At 40.7% G+C, this 27,987-nt stretch overlaps 1 protein-coding gene across 1 annotated transcript in view; it reads left to right on the plus strand.

Annotated features, from left to right (window-relative positions):
* Positions 1-1,702: 1,702 nt before the first annotated feature.
* Positions 1,703-27,987, plus strand: part of LOC128652426 (uncharacterized) — a 155,198-nt gene continuing 128,913 nt past the window's right edge. The window contains exons 1-4 of the mRNA XM_053705364.1: positions 1,703-2,887; positions 4,091-4,381; positions 18,093-18,159; positions 24,174-24,286. Of these exons, the coding sequence (XP_053561339.1) occupies positions 1,703-2,887; positions 4,091-4,381; positions 18,093-18,159; positions 24,174-24,286 (1,656 nt within the window). The remainder of the gene's footprint in view (positions 2,888-4,090; positions 4,382-18,092; positions 18,160-24,173; positions 24,287-27,987) is intronic.

Genomic DNA, 27,987 nt, shown 5'->3' on the forward strand with positions numbered 1-27,987 from the left:
CTGTAAGCATAAATCCATTATTCTCTCAAGCCAGTTCATCAGCTTTTATATTCACCTATAATCACTGGCGTACAATGACGACCGCGGCACCTCAAGTCAACCTTGTAGTAAATAAGCACTTAGTGATGCAAACAGTACGTTACTTTTTTTGCTGAGCATTGAGAATCCTCCAGCTGTTTAAAAAAACAGTACCCAATGACTGCTGTATTCACTGCATCCCAAGTCTAAGGGTACTCGTCTGCAAACTACTTGGACTCATTAATCCATGTATACACCCCTCTGTACATACAGTTCAATACTGGTATGGTAACTTATTTAACGCTCCAGCTCTAGATGTTTGCCGCTCCCACTGTTGGGTCCGTCTCACACTCCACAGGTGTTGACTTGCTCCTTGCGGGCCAGCTGTCCACGCTGTGTTTGTTGACATCACCACTGCATCACCAGGTATACATGACTTGCAATTTAGCAGAGGAGCTCCTGTCTTAAAGGGACACTGAACCCATTTTTTTTTCATTCGAGATTCAGATAGATCATGCAATTTTATAATTTACACCTATTATCAGTTTTTCTTTGTTCTCTTGCTTTCTTTATTTGAAAAAGAAGGCATCTAATCTATTTTTTTTAGTTCAGGACCATGGAAAGCACTTGTTTATTGGTGGGTGAATTTATCCACCAATCAGCAAGAACAACACAGTTTTGTTCACCAAAAATGGCCTGCTCTAGTTGATACCTAATAAGTTTATGTCAATGCTCAATTTCTTATGCTATGTTTACCCTAGCTGAGACGTGTTAATGCTTTGTTCATGTTAAGCTGTGTATTTGCCATGTACGACCTACCGCACACCATATGCGAAATGATACACAGGGCCCTACCCAGAGAACCCTCCTCTTAAGGGCCACCTGACACATGCCACAGAATGACTGACTGGGGCCAGGCTCTGCATGCTGGCCTCCCCCCCACCTTGATAGTTGTGATCTCTTACACTTTTTTGTAAGAGCACTCATAGCGATAGTGTAGTATACACATCAAATTATTTCCTGACAGTTTTTAACAACCTTAACTTCTTACTTGAGAGTAGACAGCCTTACCTCTCCCTCCTTTGTTTCCCCCCCTCCTTGCCCCCACAGACAAACTTCCCGCTAGGCTCACTCAACTAGTGACTTAGAGTCTCTTAACCCAATGGCACCCACAACTATAGCCACTCTCAATGCCCAGGGCTTAAACTCCCCCACTAAACGTAGCCTTTTATCTAACTATCTCAATGCCCACAAATTGCATATAGTATTCCTCCAGGAGACCCATTGGGACTCCAAATCCAAGCCATTCCGTAGCCCGATACACTACCCCATATGCGAAACCGCTTCCTTCTCTGAGAAAAAGAGAGGGGTAGCAATATTGATACACAGAGATATCTGTTGCAGTGTGGAATACGTAGATCGTGACCCGGAGGGTAGATATTTAATCTTAATCTGCACACTGAACGGAATCCTCTATACCCTAGTCTCTCTTTACGCCCCAAACGCCAAACAGATCCCTTTTTTGAGACAGTTTCTAGGGAGACTGGGAGAAGTCAAGAGGGGACACCTACTGATAGGGGGCGACCTCAATTTGGTCTGGGATCCTGCCCTAGATAAAAAAACTCCAAAAGCTTGCCCCCCTGACCGAAACCTTAACACCCAGTCAAATGCGCTGCGCAAACTAATGTACCAACATGGCCTGTATGACATCTGGCGCTGCCTTGCACCGACAGAAAGAGACTACACCCATTTCTCCAAGCCCCATAACTCCTACTCCAGGATAGACTACCTCTTGTGTGATTCCTGGACCTTGGATCAATTCTGTGCCCCACGTATTAGACCATGCCCCTGGTCAGACCATGACCTTGTCAGTGCTGGGTGCTCCATCTTGCGCCCCCCGGACTCCAGGCCCTCTTGGAAGCTACCTGACCATCTCTTGTCAGAGGGGGAAATCCCTCAGCTAGTGGAGACAATCTCGGATTTCCTGAGACATAATGACACGGGTGACACGACCCAGGGAATCCTGTGGGCCGCATTCAAAGCCTACCTTAGGGGCCATTTTATAAAAAAAAGCGCATCATTAAAGGCTAAAAACAAGGTTTCCCTTGCTAAGCTCTATGCGGAACTGAGACAGGCAGAATTGACTAACAAGTATTCTCCCACTCCCACTATGGGCGACCGAGTTGGCGCTATCAGGGAGGAAATTGCCAAGAGAGAGCAACTACGAGTCCAGGCAACCTTACTTCGACTCAGACAGGTGTATTTTTACAAGGGGAACAAGGCAGACAGATTGTTGGCCCGTAAACTCAGGGATCGTGCGGTCCAGGCCAGAATCCCCATGATTTCTTCGGCGACTGGCGTAGTCCACTCGCCTAGAAGCATAGGGAAGGCTTTTGCTGACTACTATGCTTCCTTATATGACCTTGATAGCAATTCCTCGGGATCCAGAGACTGCAGAATAGCTGCTCAGCAGTTCTTGGCAAAGTTGAACCTCCCCTTCCTAACAGAAGACTCAGCCGAGGATCTAACTGCCCCATTCACTTTAGAGGAAATCAAAACAGCCATATTGACCTTGAAGCCCCACAAGGCTCCAGGTCCAGATGGGTTCACGGGCCTCTTTTATCGTTCCCTTACCCACGTACTGTCTCCTATCCTACTCCATCTTTTCGGTGAGGTTAGAGAAGAGGGAGCTTTCCTTCCTGAGTTCTTGGAGGCTAATATCTTGACTATACCCAAGGAGGGGAAGGACCCAACGCTCTGCGAGAGCTATCGGCCCATCTCCCTCATTAATGTAGATGTGAAAATCTATGCCAAGGTCCTTGCGACTAGGCTTGGAAAACACTTGCCCTCTTTGGTCCATCTGGACCAGGTGGGATTCATTCAAGGAAGGCAAGGCACAGATAACACCCGTAGACTACTGAACATATTTGTGGAAACAGCTGATATGGGACTACCCCTCCTCACCCTGTCCATGGACGCAGAGAAAGCGTTTGACAGGGTGAGGTGGGATTACATGTTTTACACTTTAGAACGTTTTGGGATCCCTGCGACGTTTCGCACAGCTGTTGCCGCTCTCTACGCTTCCCCGACGGCTGTTATTAAGGGAATGGGCTTCTGCTCCCCTAAAATTGCGATCAGGAACGGAACCAGACAGGGGTGCCCCCTGTCTCCGCTCCTCTTCGCGCTGGTGATGGAACCTCTGGCGGAGGCAATCAGAGAAAGTCCTGAGGTCCAGGGCCTACAGATACACGACACACTTCAGAAATTGGCACTCTTTGCCGATGATCTCACTCTCTTCCTCACCAACCCAGTAGAATCACTCCCCTATCTCTTTGAGATTATTGACGCCTTTAGTAACATTTCGAATTATAAGGTCAATGTGTCTAAAACAGAGGCCTACATGATTCACATCGAGCATTCGGAGCAGAGACGCCTTAGGCGACTCTACTCGTTTAGGTGGTCAACAAATGGGATCAGACACTTAGGTGTCTTTTTGTCACATGACAAAAATACGGTATTGCAGGAGAACTACAGTGTTCTTCTACGGGAGACTGAGACGAGACTGAAATCTAGAAAATATGAGGAAATCTCCTGGATGGGCAGAATTTCTGCTCTGAAGATGATGATCCTCCCTAAATTAACCTACCTTATGCGGTGTATCCCCATCTCGGTCCCGGAAAAGACATTAAGTGGCTTCCAGACTGCATTCAATGCATATGTTTGGAACAATAAGCGCCCAAGGGTGGCTGCGGCCACGCTTCAGGTTCCTATAGACAGAGGTGGGCTGGGACTACCCAACGTCCAACTATACCACCATGCGGCGATGATCTCGCACGTCTCAGCGTGGGGACCTGCCCTGCCTCCTACCAGATGGCGGGAACTGGAGCAGGCTTCTCTCCCTGCCTATGTCGACCTCTCTGACCTCCTGTGGGTTCCACCACACTTGACTGCACAGATACCGGTCTCCAACCTTCTCATCAAAGAATGTCAATCGGTTTGGTTCCGCCTCAGACACCACCAATTGATAGCCCCACACCCTTCGCCCATTCACCCTCTCATGTCGCTCCTTCAGGGGCTAACAAATATTCGACTTGCCCCCTGGAAAGCCCTAGAGGTCACCTCCTTGAGCGACTTCTACCTGAATGAGAAACTTCTCATGCCGCAAGACATGCTGTCTAAATTCGCTATTCCCAGATCCCTCGAGTTTGACTTTATGAGACTGAGATCCCTGATGAAAGCCTGGGGTTTCTTAGTTGACAAACTCAGAGCTCCTACCATCTGGGAGATGAGATGGAGGGCAAACCTCCAGCTGAGCAAACCTCTCACAGCCCATTATCGATCCCTAATGGGTCCTCCCACACTGGTGAAAACCAGGCATATGACCTCCTGGGAGGCTGAGTTGAGACTCACTTTTTCGACACTTGACTGGACTAAGGCGATACAGTTGACTAAATCAGCACTTCATTGTGCTACAATGTATGAACTTTATTTCAAGATCATCTCCAGGTGGCACTTAGTGCCGACCAAACTCCGGGCCCTGTACCCTGAGTACTCACCCTTATGTTGGAGAGGGTGTGGAGAGACGGGTACCCCGCTCCATGTGTGGTGGTCATGTAGCAAACTCCGACCTCTTTGGTCGAAAACCTGTGAGGTCTGCAAGGCTCTAGAACTCCCGACCCCGGACACTCCAGGCCTGGCCCTGTTACATCTGGGAGTTAAAAAACTACCGAGACACAAGAGATACCTGTTAGTCTACATACTGACATCAGTCAAGATGTTAATCGCCAGGAATTGGAAGAAACAACAGCCCCCAAGATGGCAGGCAGTTGTCGACTACCTGCAGTACGTTAAATCAATGGAAGACTATGTCTTCCGGACTAGGAAACAGTCGGATATCTTTCCCCTAATCTGGGAACCTTGGGAGACTTACCTAAAGCCAACTACACGATGTCCCCTGTCTCCTCAGACCTAGCGACCTCCCTGTGACTACTTGGACTGCCCCTCCCTAGAGGAAGCGCCCCACCGTGTAGGGTTTGAGGTGCCCCTCATTGCTCTGCCCCTCCCCCCTTCCACTTTCTGAAGCCGCTACCTCCCTCCGATACCTCCCCCCCCTCCCTGTAAAGAGAGGTAGATGCCTACCCCTCCCAGTATTACTTTCAAGTGTACATATTTTATATGTTCTATACCTTATCTCCCCTCACTGTCAGGCTCAATATGTATGGCATAAATGGCCATACTATACCTAAAATTCCTAAGAAAAAAAGGCAAAATTCTCTCTATGACAGACCAATACATAACTCCTGAAACGTACGAATACACAGCTCATGAATGATCTCATTATAGTCCTCTCCACTGAGTTAGGTAACACGATTCTCTTTTTTATGTTAATGAACCCTTGACTGTTAAAATGTAATCTGTTATCAATTTTGCCGAGCATAATTGTCTTGTTATGTGGTTCTGTATTCTTTTCACTAATAAAAACTTACTTATTAAAAAAAAATAAAAAAAATAAAATAAAATTATTTATGTTTTTATTATTAAAGGGACATGAAACCCAAAATTTTTATTTAATGATTATGATAGAGAATACAATTTTAACCAACTTTTCAATTTACTTCTTTTATTTAATTTGCTTCCTTCTATTGTTATCCTATGCTGAAAGTTGTATCTATGTAAGCTCAGGAGCAACAAAGAACATAGGCTCTAGCTGCTGATTGGTGGCTGCATATATATGCAGATTGTCATTGGCTCACCCATGTGTTCAGTTAGAAACCAGTAGTGCATTGCGGCTCCTTCAACAAATGATACCAAGAGAATTAAATAAATTAGATAATAGAAGTAAATTAGAAAGTTGTTTAAAATTGTATTCTCTATCTGAATCATGAAACAAAATTTTTGGGTTTCATGACCCTTTAAGTGAATGCTTGTTGGTAACTGTGTCTATCTTTTAATGGGCTAGTGAATTAAGTTCTGACCTTCAGCATACTGATGTATCCTCTACTGATGGGGTTCCCTCTGATTCAGAGGATGCCACGTCAGAGACAGATATAGACAAATCATCTTTTTTATTTAAAATAGAATATTGCTCGCTCTTAAAGGAAGTTTTGTTTACTTTGGGTATTGAGGAGTCTAAACCTCCTGATGATAAAGCTAGTATCTAAATTCTGTTTTTAAGACTACTGTTATTGCTCCTGAAGTATTTCCTATTCCAGATGCTATCTCTAATGTGATTGCTATAGAATGGTCTAAGCCTGGTACCTCTTTTAACCCTTCTAGGTTTAAGAAATTGTATCCTTTACCTGTGGCCAATTTAGAACTTTGGGAAACAGTTCCTAAAGTTGATGGGGCAATTTCCACTCTTGCCAAACGTACTACTTTTCCTATGGAAGACAGTACTTCTTTTTGAGGATCCTTTAGATAGGAAGCTTGAATCTTATCTAAGAAGGGAATATTTACATACTGGCTATATTCTTAGACCTGTTATATATATGGCTGTTGTTGCTGCTGCTTCTACTTTTTGGTTGGACAGTTTAGCACAGCAGTTGTCTTTAGATTCTGAATTATCTAACATTATTGTTTTACTTTAACATGCAAATCATTTTATTTGTGATGCTATATATGATGTTGTGAAGATCAATGTCAAATCCATGTCTTTAGCCAGTCTAACTAGAAGAGCTTTATGGCTTAAATCTTGGAATGCTGAAATGGTGTCTAAATCTAGATTATTATCTCTTTCTTTTCAAGATAAAAATCTTTTTGGTTCACAATTGGATTCTATTATCGCCACTGTTACTGGGGGTAAATTTAAAGCTCCTAATCGTTTTCGTTCCTTTCGTCAGAATAGAGAACAGAAAACCACTCCTTCCCCTAAGGCCTCTGACTCTAATTGGAGACCATCTCCGAATTAGAATAAACCTTATAAGAAACCAAATCCTGCCACTAAACCTACATGAAGCCGGTTCTTCTGGTAAAATGATTTCAAAGAGTTTGCACAGATTCTGTCCAAAATCAGGGAATTTAGAATATAATTTTTCAGGGGTATTGAATAGGATTTAGAATAAGACCTCCCTTGGGAAGATTCTTTCTTAACCATGTACCAAAAAAACCAGTAAAAGCTCAAGCCTTTATGAAATGTGTTTCAGATCTAGAACTTTCAGGGTTAATTGTCCTAGTTCCACAGCAGGAACAAGGATTGGGTTTTTATTCAAATCTATTCATTGTACCAAAGATGGAAAATTCTTTCAGACCAATTTTGTATCTGAAAACTTTAAATCGTTTGTAAGAGTCCTAACTTTCAAGATGGCGACTAAAAGGACTATTCTGCCTTCTGTTCAGCAAGGTCCCTTAATGTCCACAATAGACTTACGGGATGCTTACTTTCACATTCCGATTTATCCAGATTACTATCAATTTCTGAGATTCTCTTTTCTAAACAAGCATTACCAATTTGTCGCTCTTCCGTTTGGCCTTGCAACAGCACCAAGAATATTCTCAAAAGTTCTAGGTGCCCTTCTATCTGTAATCAGAGAGCAGTGTATTGCAGTGTTTTCTTATTTAGACGATATCTTGGTATTAGTTCAATCTTTTCATTTAGCAGAATCTTTGTTTCTTCAAAGACATGGTTCCTCAGACAAAGGTCACCTTTTAGGTTTACAGATAGATGCAATGTCCATAACTCTATCCCTAACAGAAAAGAGATGTTTGAGAATTATTTCAGCTTGTTTAAACCTTCAGTCTCTATCATTCCCTTCAGTGGCTATGTGCATGGAAGTTTTAGGTCTCATGATTGCAGCATTGGACGCAATCCCTTTTGCTCGTTTTCATATGAGACCTCTACAGCTTTGCATGTTGCACCAATGGTGCAGGGATTATACTCAGATATCACAACTGATATACTTACATCCCAACTCTCAACTCTTTCTGACTTAGTGGTTAAACCATCACCTTATTGTTCAAGGGGCCTCCTTTGTTTGTCCTACCTGGACTGTGATCACAACAGATGCAAGTCTCACAGGTTAGGGAACTGTTTGGGGGTCTCTAACAGCACAAGGAGTTTGGAATCCTCGAGAGGCGAGGTTACCAATCCCTATCTTAGAACTCTGTGCTATTTTCAGAGCTCTTCAGGCTTGGCCTATTTTAAAGAGAGAACCATATATTCGGTTTCAAACAGACAAGGTCACAACAGGGGCATATTTCAATCAACAAGGAGGGACTCGCAGTCATCTAGCAATGAAGGAAGTATCTCTAAAACTTTCTTGGGTGGAATCCAACTCATGTCTTATAACTACGATTCATATACCAGGTGTAGACAATTGGGAAGCGGATTATCTCAGCCATAAGACTCTATACCAGGGGGAGTGATCTCTCCATCCAAATGTATTCTATCAGATTGTGCAGATGTGGGGTCTTCCAGACATAGATCTGATGGCCTCTCGTCTGAACAAGAAACTTCCCAGATCCCTCTCCAGGTCCATGGATCCTTAGGCGGAAATGATGGATGCTATAGCAGTTTCTTGGTTTTACCAACCTGCTTACATTTTTCCGCCTCTGGTTCTTCTTCCAAGAGTGATATCAAAGATCATAATGGAACAATCTTATGTGTTTCTGATAGCACCAGCATGGCCTCACAGGTTCTTGTATGTGGTTATTGTCCAAATGTCCAGTTGCCATCCTTGGTCACTTCTTTTAAGACCAAACCTTCTGCCTCAAGGCCCCTTCTTCCATCCAGATCTCAAATCTCTAAATTTGAAGGCATGGAAATTGAACACTTAGTCCTTAGTCATAGAGGTTTATCTGACTCTGTGATAAACACTATGATAAAGGCTTGTAAGCCTGTTTCATGGAAAATATATTACAAGGTTTGGAAAGCCTATATTTCATGGTGTTCCACTCATGGTTATTCTTGACATTCTTATAGAATTCCTAGGATTCTTCAGGTTGGTTTGGATAAAGGTTTTTCTGCCAAGATTTGTCCTTTCAGTTTTATTTCACAGAAAAAAATGCTAATCTTCCTGATGTTCACTGTTTGGTACAGGCTTCTACTCGTATCAAACCTGTTATTAAATCTCTCTCCCCTCCTTGGAGTCTGAATTTGGTATTACAGACTTTGAAGGCTGCTTTTGAACCTATGCATTCTTTGGACATTAAACTTCTTTCATAGAAAGTGTTATTCCTCTTGGCTATCTCTTCTGCTAGAATTTCTGAATTGTGTGCTCTCTCTTGTGAGTCTCCTTATCTGATTTTCATTCAAGATAAAGCTGTTTTGCATACTTCGTTTACATTTTTGACTAAAGGTGTGAATTCTAACAACATTAATAGGGAAATTATTGATCCTTCCTTGTGTCCTAATCCTAAGAATACTCTTGAAAGATCTTTACATTCTTTAGATGTGGTAAGAGCTTTGAAATATTATGTTGATGCTACTAAAGATTTCAGAAATACTTCTAGTCTTTTTTTTTTTTCTGGTTCCAGAAAAGGGCAGAAAGCCTCTGCCATTTCTTTAGCATCTTGGTTAAAACTTCTGATTTACAAAACTTATTTGGAGGTGGGAAATTTCTTTTCTATTATGCATGCGCCTATGTTAAAAAACACTAGCTAAATATCTACCAAACAACAATGGTCTTAAGAATTGTTAGTTAATAATAAATAATAAATTAATGAAAAAATGTATATATATATATATAAAAGAGTATATGCAACGTTTGAAAAAATAATAAATGTTGAGTTATTACCACTGTAAAAATACTTTCCCAATGATACTGGTTGAAAAATATCTATTTATTAAATTCACATGTAACACATAAAACAGTTTAAAAGGTTTTCTAGTAGCGTGTATATATATAAAAGTTGGTACCAACCATTACAAAATAATAAAAAAAGCTACTTGGACACAGACTGCTACAACGAAGCAGGTGTTAGAACACACCGCACTGGATTACCACACACATCGTTACTATCTGCTTACTTGTCAAGCCCGCAATTGGTGGGCGTGCCCGGAACCGGACACGTAGTGACATAGGAGCACAACAGGAGACGCACACGCCGGAGCATCGTTGAAAAATACTTAAAGTATACCTGCAATAAGTTTTTACCTGCAACTACCTATACACAGTGGTTTATCGCTGTGACCACACACTACCTGGATCGTTGATTGTGCAAATAAGGTACCTTATTAGAAAACAAAATTAAAAGAAATAAGACTGTGCCTAAAAATTGCATTACAAAAGACTGCTAATTGTCTGAAAAATACCTGAACTGCAAACGGTTTATCAAACCACGTAATATAGACTATTGAATGCTGTGTGTATCATTCAGTTTCACTAAAGAAAAACCTACAAGTGGTTTTACCTTATATAACCTTTTGTTTGTTCTATTTTAATAGATGGTTAGTTTTTCGAGGGGTAGCACTAAATAGCAAACATTTGCTGTACCCTTCTTGTATGATTCTTATGTTCACAGGATTTTGAATCACACAACTATATTTTATCTACTATATACTTTTTACAGATTTGAGTATATCGTAATTCTTTAATTTATTTATTTATTATTATTTTTTTTTTTTTTTTTTTATTATTTTGTAATGGTTGGTACCAACTTTTATATATATACACGCTACTAGAAAACCTTTTAAACTGTTTTATGTGTTACATGTGAATTTAATAAATAGATATTTTTCAACCAGTATCATTGGGAAAGTATTATTACAGTGGTAATAACACAACATTTATTATTTTTTCAAACGTTTAATGGTATTATTTGAGCATTTATTTGCATATACTCTTTAATATATATATACATGTTTTCATTAATTTATTATTTATTATTAACTAACAATTCTTAAGACCATTGTTGTTTGGTAGATATTTAGCTAGTGTTTTTTAACATAGGCGCACGCATAATAGAAAAAAAAAATTCTTAAAACTAGTTACTTATTCAGACTACTTGGGGTATCTGATTTTTATGTGGAGCTTTATCTACCACCAGCGCATTGATTTTTAGTTGTTAATTTCACAATCTCTTATTTGGAGGTGGGGCAGTCTCCGCCTCAGAGAATAACAGCTCATTCTACAAAATCAGTTGCCACATCTTGGGCTTTCAAGAATAAATCTTCAGTTGATCAAATCTGCAAAGCAGCCACTTGGTGGTCTTTGCATACCTTTACTAAATTTTACCACTTTTACGTTTTTGCTTCTTTGGAAGCAGCTTTTTGTAGAAAGGTTCTTCAGGCAGCTGTCTCAGTTTGATTGTACTGCCTATGATTTAAGTTTCTTTTACAAAGATATGACGAGTCCACGGATTTCATCCTTACTTGTGGGATATTAACCTCCTGCTAACAGGAAGTGGCAAAGAGCACCACTGCAGAGCTGTATATTTAGCTCCTCCCTTCCCTCCACCCCCAGTCATTCTCTTTGCCTGTGTTAGTAATAGGAAGAGGTAAAGCGAGGTGTTAGTTTTAGATTCTTCAATCAAGAAGTTTTTTATTTTAAATGGTACCGGTGAGTACTATTTTCCTCAGGGAGATATAAGAAGAAGATTTCTGCCCTGAGGTTGATGATCTTAGCAGATGTAACTAAGGTCCATATTGGTTCCCACAGAGCTTCTGAAGGTAGTGCAAGAGAAATCTTCAGTGTGGAGAACGGTGTCATGCTACAAGCAGCATTGAGGTATGTTCAGTCTTTTATTCTGAGGAGACTTGGTATATTAGAGCTGGCTGACATTTTTTCCCTGCAAGGGAAAAGGTAAGCAGTAGACCTGTACACTGAGGGTGTTACTGAGAGACCTATGTTCATATTGCCTAACATATAACGTTATACTATATGGGGCTTGACACTGGGAGAGGCAGCTTGAGTAATTATAGTTTATTAACAAGGGCTGCAAGTTTATTTTTAAAGGGACCACATGGCTTGTTTTCAGACTGCTTCCCATGCGGTTGTTCAGACTATTAGCACGACGTCCTTGATGGGCGGGGCCTATTTCGCACGCTCAGACGCGCAGTTGATTCTGACTGAGAAGGCAGCAGGCATTTGCTCCGGTGGGGCCTAAATTTCTGTTCTGTTCACTGGATCGTTGTTGAGTCTTTTCTGCAGTACCCTGGGGGCAGGTAGGCGCCACAGCAGAGCTGTGGCGAGGTGCAGGGGTCATTTTTCAGTCAAACATATTTTTTTTGCTTAAAAATGTCTCTTAGAGGGTAAATTTCCATTTTCCTTAAAGGGTGCAATAATTTTTGGGCCAATTGAATATAAATATTTAATTGTGTAACATTTATTAACGTTTTTTGACAATCTGAGAAAAATTGTGCGCTTTTTATTTCTTAAAGGCGCAGTACACATTTTTCAAAAAGTGTTTTAAATCAATAAATAAGGTGATTTACGACTATTGTGGTTATTGCTAATTTGTTCAACATGTCTGACATTGAGGAATCTAATTGCTCTATGTGTTTAGAAGCCATTGTGGTACCCCCTCTTACTTTGTGTACCTCTTGTACTGAAAGGGCCTTACAATGTAAAAAGCATATTTTAGGTAAAGGAAGTGTGCCTAAGGATGATTCTCAGTCTGAAGAGAATCAGGATATGCCATCTAATTCTCCTCAAGTGTCACAACCTTTAACGCTCACACAAGCAACGCCAAGTACATCAAGTGCGTCTAATTCTTTTACTCTGCAGGATATGGCTGCAGTTATGTCAACTACCCTTACAGAAGTATTATCTAAATTACCAGTGTTACAGGGTAAACGCAGTAGGTCAAGTATTAATGTACATACTGAATCCTCTGATGCTTTGTTGGCTATTTCTGATATACCCTCACAGGGCTCTGAGTTGAGGGTCAGGGAATTATTGTCTGAGGGAGAACTTTCAGACCCAGGAAGTATGTTACCTCAGACTGATTCGGACGTCATGTCTTTTAAATTTAAGCTTGAACTCCTCCGCCTGTTACTTAGGGAGGTTTTAGCGACTCTGGATGATTGTGACCCTATTGTAATCCCACCAGAGAAATTGTGTAAAATGGACAAATACTTGGAGGTACCTACTTACACTGATGTTTTTCCGGTTCCTAAAAGAATTTTGGAAATTATAAAAAAGGAATGGGACAGATTGGGTATACCGTTCTCTCCTCCCCCTAATTTCAAGAAAATGTATCCCATATCAGACACCATTCGGGACTCTTGGCAGTCGGGCCCTAAGGTGGAGGGAGCTATTTCTACCCTGGCTAAGCGTACAACTATACCTATTGAAGACAGTTGTGCTTTCAAAGACCCTATGGATAAGAAGTTAGAGAGTCTTCTAAAGAAATTATTTATTCATCAGGGTTTCCTTTTACAACCAACAGCTTGCATTGTCCCAGTCACTACTGCAGCAGCTTTTTGGTTCGATGCTCTAGAAGAATCTCTAAAGGTTGAAACTCCTTTAGTTTTAGAGGATATTTTAGATAGAATTAAGGCTCTCAAGCTAGCTAATTCTTTTATTACAGATGCTGCTTTTCAAATTGCTAAATTAGCGGCGAAAAATGCAAGATTTGCCATTTTAGCACGTAGAGCGCTATGGCTCAAATCGTGGTTTGCTGATGTGTCATCAAAATCTAAGCTTTTAGCTATTCCTTTCAAGGGTAAGACCCTATTCGGGCCTGAAATGAAGGAAATCATTTCTGACATTACTGGAGGTAAAGGCCATGCCCTACCTCAGGATAAGTCTGTTAAGATGAGGGGTAAACAAAATAATTTTCATTCCTTTCAAAATTTTAAAGGAGTACCCTCTGCTTACTCTTCCTCCACAAAGCAGGAAAGGAATTTTGCTCAATCCAAGTCCGTCTGGAGAACCAACCAGGCTTGGAATAAAGGTTAACAATCCAAGAAGCCCGCTGCTGCTACAAAGACAGCATGAAGGGGCGACCCCCGATCCGGGACCGGATCTAGTAGGGGGCAGACTTTCTTTCTTTGCCCAGGCTTGGGCAAGAGATGTTCAGGACCCCTGGGCATTGGAAATCGTGACCCATGGGTATCAACTGGAATTCAAGGATTTTCTCCCAAGAGGGAGATTTCATCTTTCACGATTGTCTGTAGACCAGATAAAAAGAGAGGCGTTCTTACGCTGTGTAAAAGACCTCTCTACCATAGGAGTAATTTGTCCCATTCCAAAACTGGAACAGGGACAGGGGTTTTACTTAAATCTTTTCGTGTTTCCCAAAAAAGAGGGAACTTTCAGACCCAATTTAGATCTCAAGTGTCTAAACAAGTTTCTCAGAGTCCCATCATTCAAGATGGAGACTATACGAACAATTTTACCAATGATCCAGGAGGGTCAATATATGACTACCATGGCCTTGAAGGATGCATACCTTCATATCCCTATTCACAAGGATCATCATCAGTTCCTAAGGTTTGCCTTCCTGGACAAACATTTTCAGTTCGTGGCTCTTCCCTTGGGGTTGGCCACAGCACCCAGGATCTTCACAAAGGTTCTAGGGTCCCTTCTGGCGGTTCTCAGACCGTGGGGAATAGCAGTGGCACCTTATCTGGACGATATTTTGATTCAGGCGTCAACCTATCATCTGACAAAATCTCACACGGACACAGTGTTGTCCTTCCTGAGAACTCACGGTTGGAAGGTGAACATAGAAAAAAGTTCACTAGTTCCTAGTAGAACGGTAGACATGAAAATATTTCTGACAGAGGACAGAAAATCAAAGATTCTAAATACTTGCCGAGCACTTCAGTCCATTCCTCGGCCATCAGTGGCTCAGTGTATGGAGGTGATTGGATTAATGGCAGCGGCAATGGACATCATTCTGTTTGCTCACTTTCATGTCAGACCACTGCAGCTGTGCATGCTCGGACAGTGGAATGGGGACTATGCAAATTTATCTCCTCAGATAAATCTGGATCAAGAGACAAGAGACTCTCTTCTTTGGTGGTTGTCGCTGGATCATCTGTCCCAGGGGACATGTTTCCGCAAACCCTTGTGGGTGATAGTGACAAAGGACGCCAGTCTACTGGGCTGGGGTGCAGTCTGGAATTCCCTGAAGGCTCAGGGTGTTTGGACTCAGGTGGAGTCTCTACTTCCAATCAATATTCTGGAACTGAGAGCAATATTCAATGCGCTTCAGGCATGGCCTCAGTTGGCTTCGGCCAAATTCATCAGATTCCAGTCGGACAATATCACGACTGCGGCTTTTCATCCGGGGGAGTGGGAACTCCACCTGGAGATGTTTGCCTCACTGATTCACCAATAGGGCAGACCGGAATTGGATCTGATGGCATCTCGACAGAATGCCAAGCTTCCACGTTACGGATCCAGGTCGAGGGATCCCCAGGCCGAACTGATAGATGCCTTGGCAGTGCCTTGGTAATTCAGCCTAGTGTATGTGTTTTCACTGTTTCCTCTCCTTCCACGCGTGATTGCTCGAATCAAACAGGAGAGAGCTTCGGTAATCCTGATCGCGCCTGCGTGCCCACGCAGGACTTGGTATGCGGATTTAGTGGACATGTCCTCTCTGCCTCCGTGGAAACTTCCTTTGAGACAGGACTTTCTCATTCAAGGGCCTTTTCAACATCCAAATCTAAATTCTCTGCAGCTGACTGCTTGGAGATTGAACGCTTGATTTTATCTAAGTGGGGATTTTCAGATTCGGTCATCGATACTTTAATACAGGCAAGTAAGCCTGTCACTAGAAAGATCTATCATAAGATATGGCGTAAATATCTTTATTGGTGTGAATCCAAGGGCCACTCATGGAGTAAAGTTAGGATTCCCAGGATTCTGTCTTTTCTCCAAGAAGGATTTGAGAAAGGATTATCAGCAAGTTCCTTAAATGGACAGATTTCTGCTTTGTCAATTTTGCTTCACAAACGTTTGGCAGATGTTCCAGATGTTCAGTCTTTTTGTCAGGCTCTAACTAGAATTAAGCCTGTATTTAGACCAATTACTCCTCCCTGGAGTTTGAATTTAGTTCTTAGAGTTCTTCAAGGGGTTCCATTTGAACCCATGCATTCCATAAATATTAAATTGTTATCTTTGAAAGTTTTGCTTTTGGTTGCTATTTCTTCTGCTCGTAGAGTTTCTGAGCTTTCAGCGTTACAATCTTATATTTCATTCTGATAAGGTGGTTTTGCGTACCAAACCTGGATTTCTTTCTAAGGTTGTTTCTAATAAGTATATTAATCAGGAAATTGTTGTTCCTTCCTTGTGTCCTAATCCTTCTTCTAAGAAGGAGCATCTGTTACATAACCTGGACGTGGTCCTTGCCTTGAAGTTTTACTTACAGGCAACTAAGGATTTCCGTCAATCATCTTCATTATTCATTGTTTATTCTGGAAAGCGTAGGGGTCAGAAAGCTACGGCTACCTCTCTTTCTTTTTGTCTGAGGAGTGTCATCTGCCTGGCATATGAGACTGCTGGACAGCAGCCTCCTGAGAGAATTACGGCTCATTCTACTAGGGCTGTGGCTTCCACATGGGCCTTTAAAAACGATGCTTCTGTTGAACAGATTTGTAAGGCTACGACTTGGTCGTCTCTTCATACTTTTTCCAAATTTTACAAATTTGATACTTTTGCTTCTTCTGAGGCTGTTTTTGGGAGAAAGGTTCTTAAAGCAGTGGTGCCTTCCGTTTAGGTTCCTGTCTTGTTCCCTCCCTTTCATCCATGTCCTATAGCTTTGGTATTGGTATCCCACAAGTAAGGATGAAATCCGTGGACTCGTCATATCTTTGTAAAAGAAAAGTAAATTTATGCTTACCTGATAAATTAATTTTTTTTACGATATGACGAGTCCACGGCCCACCCTGTTATTTTAAGACAGATTTATTTTATTTTTTGTAAACTTCAGTCACCTATGCACCTTTAGCTTTTCCTTTCTCTTCCTAAACCTTCAGTCGAATGACTGGGGGTGGAGGGAAGGGAGGAGCTATATATACAGCTCTGCTGTGGTGCTCTTTGCCACTTCCTGTTAGCAGGAGGTTAATATCCCACAAGTAGGGATGAAATCCGTGGACTTGTCATATCGTAAAACAAAGTAATTTATCAGGTAAGCATAAATTTACTTTTTTTTAATTTTTAAGAAAACTTAATTATTTTTTTGGATTTAATTTCTTAGCAGAAATAGCTGTTTTTATTTTATCCCTCCCTCTATAGTTACTCATGGACTTCCACATCTTGGGTATTATATCCCATCAGTAACTAGCTCGTGGACTCTAGCCACCTAAATGAAATGAAACAATTTATGTAAGAACTTGAAAAATTAATTTCTTTCATGGTGGTGAGAGTCCACGAGACCCACCCATTTTTTTGTGGTTATTATTTTTTTGTATAAAGCACATTATTTATCCTGTTCCTCTTTGTTATGCTTTTACTCCTTATACAGCTCACTATCTTGGCTATACGTTAAACTAAGGTATGAGTGAGGTGGGAGGTGTATTTATAGGCATTTGGGAAACTTTGCCCCCTCCTGGTAGGAATGTATATCGCATCAGAAACTATGCTCGTGGACTCTCGCCACCATGAAAGAATGAAATAAATGAATTTATCAGGTAAGTTCTTACATAAATGATCTTATTTTAATTCTTCCTTAAATAACTGCAATAGCATCTATCTAGCCAATTGTTGTTTTTTTGCTGTATTTTGCCACAAGTATTTAGATAAAAGCGATGTCATAGCTACCCCATTTCAACAGACCTACATACACAATCAATGTTTTAAAATCAATTAAAAACTGCTATTTTGTTACCCAAATAAACAATGTATTGCAGCCTAGGATACAACCCTTTAGGAATGTATTTAATGTTGTTTCACTTACTTCCTGCACTGTGGCCAATTACAAAAAGATATAAAAGGCTCCTCCACACATTATCCAATGCTTGTGCAGCAAATAGCAGTGTCAGGCTACTGCATTCCAGGGAATGTACTCCATCCTCCCTTGAATGAGTGGACCAGTGATATTTACAGGATAAGCAGGCAAAATAAATAAAGTCTATTGCAAAATTATTTAATTATGCATAAGAAAATGTTTTATGTTGAATTCAATTTGAGTTTAATGTGTCTTTAAGAAGCATCTCTTATGATTTATACGCTTTGTTTTCATTGCAGGAAATACCCTCTAACTTTAAAAATGATAATGATCAGAGGTACCCAAGATCTATCCGAAGAACCCAAGGTGAGGGGAATTTCAGCTAATGCAACTAGTTTAAATATTATATGGCTGCAAATCAGTGCAAGTCATGCTAATTTGTAAATCTAATCTATCCATCTTTTTATGTACTATTATTTGACAAAAATGTTCTTTCATGTTTCAGGTAGAGCATAGAATATTAAAGGAATAGAAAGGTCAAAATTTAAATGTACATGGGGGCATTGCAATTTGAAATATAAACATTTATGCACTATACTTCTATTAGCAAAAATGCTTCAAGTAAAAGTTTTTACTGTTTTTCTGCAGCATACACACATATCCTGTGAGGCCCCGTGCACCAGTATTCAAACACTATGCATGCACAGAGAGGTGGCTGTGGTGTGAATTGGTTTTGAAAACTTAATTTGTGTCATACAGACTACTGGTGACTCTCTGAGAAGGTGTGGTGTTTGAATACTTGTGCACGGCCCTCACAGCATATGTGAGTATGCCACAGAAAAACAGTAAGAACTTTTATTAGAAGCCTTTTTGCTAAAGGAAGTATATTGCAAAATGCTTCTATGTCAAATTGAATTGCACCCATGCACATTTCATTTTTGACCTTATTATGCCTTTCAGCAACTTTTCATTTTACTTCTTTTATCTTGGTATTTTTTGGTGAAGGAGCACATTGGGTGAGCTGATTACAAAGTGAAGCAGCACATACAGTCATGGCCAAAAATATTGGCACCCCTGCATTTCTGTCAGATAATGCACCACTTCGCCCAGAAAATTGTTGCAATTACAAATGTTTAGGCATTATCATGTTTATTTCTTTGGTTTGTATTGGTATGACTCAAAAAAAGTGTAGAAAACCCCCCCAAATCTGACACATTCCACGCGAAACTCCAAAAATGGGCTGGACAAAATTATTGGCAACCCTTAATTTAATATTTGGTAGCACACCCCTCTTCTTTTGCCAACTGCTCCAGGTCTCTCAGATTGCTGTTTTGAGATCATTCCACATATGCTTTATGAGATTGAGATATGGTCTCATTGCAGGCCAGTTCCGTACTCTACAGTGCTTTGTCTTAAACTGTTTCTGGGTGCTTTTTGACATGTGCTTTGGGTCATTGTCCTGCTGTAAGACCCATGACTTCTGATGGAGACCCAACTTTCTGACACTGGACCTTACATTGCACCACAGAATTCTTTGGTAGTCTTCAGATTTCATAATGCCATGCACACAGTCTCAAGACATCCAGTGCCTGAAGCAGCAAAGCAAACCCAAAACATCAGTGGACCTCTACCATGCTTGACTGTAAGGACTGTATTCTTTTCTTTAAAAGCCTCATTTCTTTTTCTGAAAACAGTAGAATGATGGACTTTACTAAAAAGTTGTAATTTTGTTTCGTCTGTCCAAAGCACATTCTCCCAAAAGGATTTTGGTTTTCTCATGTAAGTTTTGTCAAACTCCAATCTATGTCAGCAGTGGGGTCCTCCTGGATCTCCTACCATAGCATCCCTTTTCATTAAGATGGCAACGTATAGTGCAAACTGACACATTTGTAACCTATGCCTTTAGGTCAGCTTGAATTTGTCTGGAAGTTGATTGAGGTTCTTTATCCACCATTCGAACAATCCTTCGTTGCAATCTTTGATCAATTTTTCTCTTTCGTCCGCATTCAGGGAGATTAGCTACAGTGCCACGGGCTGTAAACTTCTTGACAATGTTGCGCACAGTGGACACATGAACATTAAGATCTCTAGAGATGGACTTGTAACCTTGAGATTGTCCATGCTTTACCACAATTTTTGTTCACAAAACCTCAGACAATTCTTTGCTGCTCTTTCTCTTCTCCATGCTCAGTGTGGCACACAGAGACACAAAACAGAAAGGTTGTGTCAGTTTTTTACCATTTTAACTGGTTGCCGGTGTGATTTCTATATAGTCAGCACCTGTTATTTGCTCATGTCATTTGTAATTAAACTTCACCTGTATCATCACAAACTTGGAATGCAATCATTTCTTACAATTTTGAGAAGGTGCCAATAATTTTGTCCAGTCCATTTTTTGAGTTTTGCATGTAATGTGTCAGATTTGTCTTTTTTTATCCACTTTTTTGTGTCATACCAATACAAACAAAAGAAATAAACATGAGAATGCCTAAATGTTTGTAATTGCAACAATTTTCTGGTAGAAGAGGTGCATTATCTGACAGAAATGCAGGGGTGCCAATATTTTTGGCCATGACCGTATGTGCAGCTACAAATCAGCAGTTAGCTTCCCTGCTCCCGAAACTACCTAGGTATGCTTGTGAAGAAAGGATACCAAAAGAAGAAGCAAATTGGTTAAGTACAATAGAAATGTTTAAAAATTGCATGCTCTATCTGAATTATGAAAGTTTAATTTTGACTTTATTTTCCCTTTAACCAGTGTCTTCCTTGATCATATATAGTTCTCTGATTGTATTAACCAGCTGACTTAATCAAGCTCTAAATTCTGCCTGCTACAAGAATTTATGTCTGTGTTTTTTTTAACATTAACTTAACATTGCTTCAGAGAATGTGCATAGAAAAATGCTAACACTAAAACAGTGATAACTAAAGGTGTAAATAATCTATGTGCATTTAAATTTTGACCGGAATGTCCCTTAAAGGATTTTTTTGTTACGGCGAGCATATTCACGTAAATGAGCCGGCTACCACATATTTAAGAAGCAGAAACTGCTTCTTTTTTCCTCTTCACCACCTCAGAAGTGGTTATAAAAGTTCCAGTTTCCAAAGTGAAACCAAAGGGACTGCCTATACACGTCCCTGCATCACCTCATCCTTGCCCAAAGAACCCCACCAATGTCTATCATTCCTTTGCACACAAAACATTAGCAAAGTCTGACCCACAGCCATATTTCCAAACTAGGGTTGCCATATTGCCACTTTAAAAAAAAGGACTTTTATGAAAAATCCATATGTCAGGGTTCTTATAGCGGAACATTTCATTAAAAGTCCATTATGCAAGACTGTCACATGTTGGGGAATCTGGGCACTTGCCATCTGCAACATCTCTGTGTGTTTTAAGAGACTGCATAAGCCCTGCCTTCTGATTGCTTGTGCTACCAATGTGGTGCAGCCTATCACTCAGCCCCACCCAGGGCGACCCCGTACACAAAATGGAGGCATAAGTACATAGATGTTGTAAAACTATATACAATTACCACCCTTGGCTTATTTTCTGGGTTTATATATAAAAATCTTAAATGTATGAAGCGGCGAATGCTGCTTTGAAACCCCATCGTTTCAGGTTCGTCTTTCATAAGACCACTGCTCCTTAACCTGTCGGAAATCATGATGACAGCCCCTGCTAGCCACCAGTGAGCAGGGGGTGGCATGCTTGTGCAATGTTAATTGCGGACAGTGTATGTGATGTCGAGCGGACACGATTTGCTGTAGCAGTTCTAAGACACTTTCCAATTTACTTTCATTATCAAATGTTGCACAGTTTTTATATATACACAATTTCTGGGTAACAGGATCCTACTGAGCATGTGCACAAGCTCACAGGGTATACGTATTCTAAAAAAATCAAAACATATCTTAGGAGCGCTCAAAGGCTAAAGGTTTACAGATAGTTTGGCACATTTGCAATTTAGATCTATACTGGTTCTAAGTGAAAACTACTAGATGGCAAAAGAAAGGTATATAAAGGAAGTTTAATTACACCTCATTTACAAATAAGTAAAAAGCTACAACAGATAATCATTGGATACAAATAATATAAAAATCGAACGTCTCCGATATACTTAAAGAAATAAAATCAGTTGCTCTAGAATATTGCCACCACTTAAGATGATTATCAAACGATATTAAAAGTTCCAGTCAGGACCGCTGATTAATAAAAATTTCAAAACGGTTAAAAGACAATGTGGATCCAAGGCAGAGTGTTCGTTATGTTAGCAGTCCCAGACAGATAAGTACATATTACCTTACTCATTCAGGGTGGTATTCGACACAGGGAACACCAAACTTACAAGCTGCTCTACCTCCGTGGAGATTCGAGTCCTCGACCGTTGCGGTCACATGTGCAGAGGCTGTCAGAGTACTCAGATCTTATTGGCTGGTGTCGATTTTCTTTTTTAAAAAAACTTTTCCAGCTGGTTAATCTGTATGCTCCTAATGTAGTAAAAGGATGTATCCGCTCTTAAGTGCAGTTTGCACGCAGGATACTCAGATAGTGCTTGAGAAATTCCAAAAGAAATCTTATTCAGCAAGCGATGGTAAAATCTTTGGTATTTATGCAGTGCAAAGATTTATGAATGTAAACACAGGCTCCAGGTATATGTGCCAATTTGCCTTAGTATCTGCCTATATAAAAGTCCCAGCAGACAACTTTGTACCCAGCATAGAGAATGGGAAGTATTTAGATATTGTAAATTATTCTTGCTGCAACTTGTTAGCAAACATCAACATGTTTCTCCCTTTGTGAGGGCTTTTTGAAGATGCTCCTGCTAGTCACCAGTGAGCAGGGGGTGGCATGCTTGTGCGATGCCAAATGCGGACAGTTTATGTGATGTCGAGCAGACACGATTCGCTGTAGCAGTTCTAAGACACTTTCCAATTTACTTCCATTATCAAATTTTGCAGTTTTTATATATACACAATTTCTGGGTAACAAGATCCTACAAGCTCACAGGGTATACGTATACTAGTCTGTGAATGGCTAATGTCTGTCACATGATATAGGGGGGCCGGAAAATGGGAGAAAAAAATAAAATTGTCAGAAAATGCACGTGGTTAGTTCACTGGGAACAAGGCAACATCTGCTGATGCCTGCAGTGCTAGCCAATAATCTTGTGCGGATCAGTCTGGGATATTTAGGTCGGCCACCTCTAAGTTGGTGAAGAGGTTAGGAAGCAGCAGTCTTGCATAAGTGAGTCTGTACTACAACAGCTCTGAAGCCGCATCTACCGTATCATAAAAGGAGCCCTTGGTCATATGTACATATTTGCATATTGTGGCATCAAAGTGTCCCACAGTTTATAGATTATAGATTGAATAATATAATATTTAATACTTTGTACAATTCATATTGGGTGTCTTGGGAAGGAGAAGAGTGGGCGGAGCTATGGAAATATTTGGTGTGAATAATGAATACTCCTGTAACCTGCTCACATGAGTGTTCTTTAGCAAAAGTGTCTCTAAAATTTTCACAAGTTGAAGAACATTACAACATTTAAAAGTTTGACTTTTTTTTTAAAGGCTAAATAAACACAGCCCTTCCTTATTGTGACTCTAGTATATTTATTATATAATCTTGTTGCTAATTATATCTATTGCAAATATCAGATGGCAAATCTCTGACTCAGGGAGGAATTGGTGGAAGGTTTCTTGTGGTTAAATGGAAATTGTGTAATATATAACTTGGCTGCTCATCTATTACCTGATACCTCCTTCTCAAAAAATGCAAACTGGTGACATTTTATTTTCAAATTGTGAAAACATGATGTGGTTTCCTTTTAATACAGGCGTGCAAGCACTCGTGTATGATTAGATGCATGCGTCTTGTGACATTTCCTCATTTGCATTGCGTTAATAAGCTGTGCTCATCATATACTCTTTCCTGACACCTGGCAATTACAGCATTGACTGTTTTACCATGAAAAAAAAGCTCCAATTCACAAATTAAATACTGAAAATGAAAATAAGAAATGATCTATATTTCCTGTGAAGGCAGCCTGTCTGACTAAATATGCCTAACCTTTTGTGTCACCCATGCTGTACCTACTATGATATTACAGTGAAATATTCTGTTTGTCATTCATTTATATACTGCATTGATAAAGTTTTTTTTATTGTATAATGACCTTTGGTAAACCTGTTACAGTTTGAGTCAGATCAGTTAGACACCTTTATTATAAGTCACATATTGACCTTTTATGTAGTTCCTCAAAATCCCTTCTCTCTGTCACCAGTTACATTAGGAAGACTATAGGCTGTGTTCTTGACATGAAACAGTTTGAGTTTCCGAACCTCATTTTAACTTATTTCATTTGTAACCCCAGCACCTCTTCAGACGAAAAAGCAACGCTTGTGTAAAGCTGAATACTCTTATACACCATTAAAAGCAGATGAGTTGGAGCTTGTGGCGGGGGAAATCTTTGAAGTTATAGAAGAGGTGAGATAAAGATAAAGGAGATGGGTAATTTTTTTTATAACTATGTATTTAGCACCTGTTATGGTAGACAGGATACTTTACTTACAGCTGCTTCAATTAAAGGGACAGTAGGTCTTATCATTACAAGACATTTATTTATCAATAGCCAAACTTCACCCATTTGCCTTATTTGGAGGAGCCAATCTGGGCTTTAGTCTGCAGACAACAAGGCTAGCCCGGACTATAATGGTATTATAGAATGCATTGTTTAGCAGTTGTTATATCATTAAGCCAATTTGAGACATATATGTAGCAGAGTTAGCCTTGAGAAGTCAGCAGGGTGCCGTTTAAGTTCTGAGAATTAGAAAGTGCTCAATTTTCAGAGCTAAATTACATGAAAAGTATTTTTTTATAGTATTCTTAAACTGAGAGTGCCTATAAATTAAATATACTCTGATGATAGATGTATTATTTAAATATTTATTTATTTATAAAATATTTTACCAGGAAGGATACATTGAGATTTCTCTCGTTTTCAAGTATGTCCTGGGATCACAAAACATTGCATTGATACAATAGGGTACAATAAAATACAAAAACAATATTAATACACAATATATGCAAACATTTAACATAGAACAGGTAGGAAAACATAATTTATGCTTACCTGATAAATTCCTTTCTTCTGTAGTGTGATCAGTCCACGGGTCATCATTACTTCTGGGATATTACTCCTCCCCAACAGGAAGTGCAAGAGGATTCACCCAGCAGAGCTGCATATAGCTCCTCCCCTCTACGTCACTCCCAGTCATTCGACCAAGGACCAACGAGAAAGGAAAAGCCAAGGGTGAAGTGGTGACTGGAGTATAAATTAAAAAATATTTACCTGCCTTAAAAACAGGGCGGGCCGTGGACTGATCACACTACAGAAGAAAGGAATTTATCAGGTAAGCATAAATTATGTTTTCTTCTGTTAAGTGTGATCAGTCCACGGGTCATCATTACTTCTGGGATACCAATACCAAAGCAAAAGTACACGGATGACGGGAGGGATAGGCAGGCTCTTTATACAGAAGGAACCACTGCCTGAAGAACCTTTCTCCCAAAAATAGCCTCCGATGAAGCAAAAGTGTCAAATTTGTAAAATTTGGAAAAAGTATGAAGCGAAGACCAAGTTGCAGCCTTGCAAATCTGTTCAACAGAGGCCTCATTCTTGAAGGCCCAAGTGGAAGCCACAGCTCTAGTAGAATGAGCTGTAATTCTTTCAGGAGGCTGCTGTCCAGCAGTCTCATAAGCTAAACGAATTATGCTACGAAGCCAAAAAGAAAGAGAGGTAGCGGAAGCTTTTTGACCTCTCCTCTGCCCAGAGTAAATGACAAACAGAGAAGACGTTTGTCGAAATTCCTTAGTTGCCTGTAAGTAAAATTTTAGAGCACGGACTACATCCAGGTTGTGCAGTAGACGTTCCTTCTTTGAAGAAGGATTTGGGCATAAAGAAGGAACAACAATCTCTTGATTGATATTCCTGTTAGTAACTACCTTAGGTAAGAACCCAGGTTTAGTACGCAGGACTACCTTATCCGAATGAAAAATCAAATAAGGAGAATCACAATGTAAGGCTGATAATTCAGAGACTCTTCGAGCCGAGGAAATAGCCATTAAAAATAGAACTTTCCAAGATAACAACTTTATATCAATGGAATGAAGGGGTTCAAACGGAACGCCCTGTAAAACATTAAGAACAAGGTTTAAACTCCATGGTGGAGCAACAGTTTTAAACACAGGCTTAATTCTGGCCAAAGCCTGACAAAAAGCCTGGACGTCAGGAACTTCTGACAGACGTTTGTGTAACAGAATGGACAGAGCTGAGATCTGTCCCTTTAATGAACTAGCAGATAAACCCTTTTCTAAACCTTCTTGTAGAAAAGACAATATCCTAGGAATCCTAACCTTACTCCAAGAGTAACCTTTGGATTCACACCAATATAGGTATTTACGCCATATCTTATGGTAAATCTTTCTGGTAACAGGTTTCCTAGCCTGTATTAAGGTATCAATAACTGACTCAGAAAATCCACGTCTTGATAAAATCAAGCGTTCAATTTCCAAGCAGTCAGCTTCAGAGAAGTTAGATTTTGATGTTTGAAGGGACCCTGTATCAGAAGGTCCTGTTTCAGAGGTAGAGACCAAGGTGGACAGGATGACATGTCCACCAGGTCTGCATACCAAGTCCTGCGTGGCCACGCAGGTGCTATTAGAATCACTGATGCTCTCTCTTGTTTGATTCTGGCAATCAATCGAGGAAGCAACGGGAAGGGTTGAAACACGTAAGCCATCCTGAAGTCCCAAGGTGCTGTCAGAGCATCTATCAGGACTGCTCCTGGATCCCTGGATCTGGACCCGTAACGAGGAAGCTTGGCGTTCTGTCGAGACGCCATGAGATCTATCTCTGGTTTGCCCCAACGTCGAAGTATTTGGGCAAAGACCTCCGGATGAAGTTCCCACTCCCCCGGATGAAAAGTCTGACGACTTAAGAAATCCGCCTCCCAGTTCTCCACTCCCGGGATGTGGATTGCTGACAGGTGGCAAGAGTGAGACTCTGCCCAGCAAATTATCTTTGATACTTCCATCATAGCTAGGGAGCTTCTTGTCCCTCCCTGATGGTTGATGTAAGCTACAGTCGTGATGTTGTCCGACTGAAACCTGATGAACCCCCGAGTTGTCAACTGGGGCCAAGCCAGGAGGGCATTGAGAACTGCTCTCAATTCCAGAATGTTTATTGGCAGGAGACTCTCCTCCTGACTCCATTGTCCCTGAGCCTTCAGAGAATTCCAGACGGCACCCCAACCTAGAAGGCTGGCGTCTGTTGTTACAATTGTCCAGTCTGGTCTGCTGAATGGCATCCCCCTGGACAGATGTGGCCGAGAAAGCCACCATAGAAGAGAATTTCTGGTCTCTTGATCCAGATTCAGAGAAGGGGATAAGTCTGAGTAATCCCCATTCCACTGACTTAGCATGCACAGTTGCAGTGGTCTGAGGTGTAAGCGTGCAAAGGGTACTATGTCCATTGCCGCTACCATCAAGCCGATTACCTCCATGCATTGAGCCACTGACGGGTGTTGAATGGAATGAAGGGTGCGGCAAGCACTTTGAAGTCTTGTTAGCCTGTCCTCTGTCAGGTAAATCTTCATTTCTACAGAATCTATAAGAGTCCCCAGGAAGGGAACTCTTGTGAGTGGAACGAGTGAACTTTTCTTTTCGTTCACCTTCCATCCATGTGACCTTAGAAATGCCAGCACTAACTCTGTATGAGACTTGGCAGTTTGAAAGCTTGAAGCTTGTATCAGAATGTCGTCTAGGTATGGAGCTACCGAGATTCCCCGCGGTCTTAGTACCGCCAGAAGAGCACCCAGAACCTTTGTGAAGATTCTTGGAGCTGTAGCCAATCCGAATGGAAGAGCCACAAACTGGTAATGCCTGTCTAGGAAGGCAAACCTTAGGTACCGATAATGATCTTTGTGAATCGGTATGTGAAGGTAAGCATCTTTTAAATCTACAGTGGTCATGTATTGACCCTCTTGGATCATAGGTAAAATTGTCCGAATAGTCTCCATCTTGAACGATGGAACTCTTAGGAATTTGTTTAGGATCTTTAAGTCCAGGATTGGTCTGAAAGTTCCCTCTTTTTTGGGAACCACAAACAGATTTGAGTAAAACCCCTG

This window comes from Bombina bombina, chromosome 3, assembly GCF_027579735.1.
Source record: "Bombina bombina isolate aBomBom1 chromosome 3, aBomBom1.pri, whole genome shotgun sequence".
Classification (NCBI taxonomy): domain Eukaryota; kingdom Metazoa; phylum Chordata; class Amphibia; order Anura; family Bombinatoridae; genus Bombina; species Bombina bombina.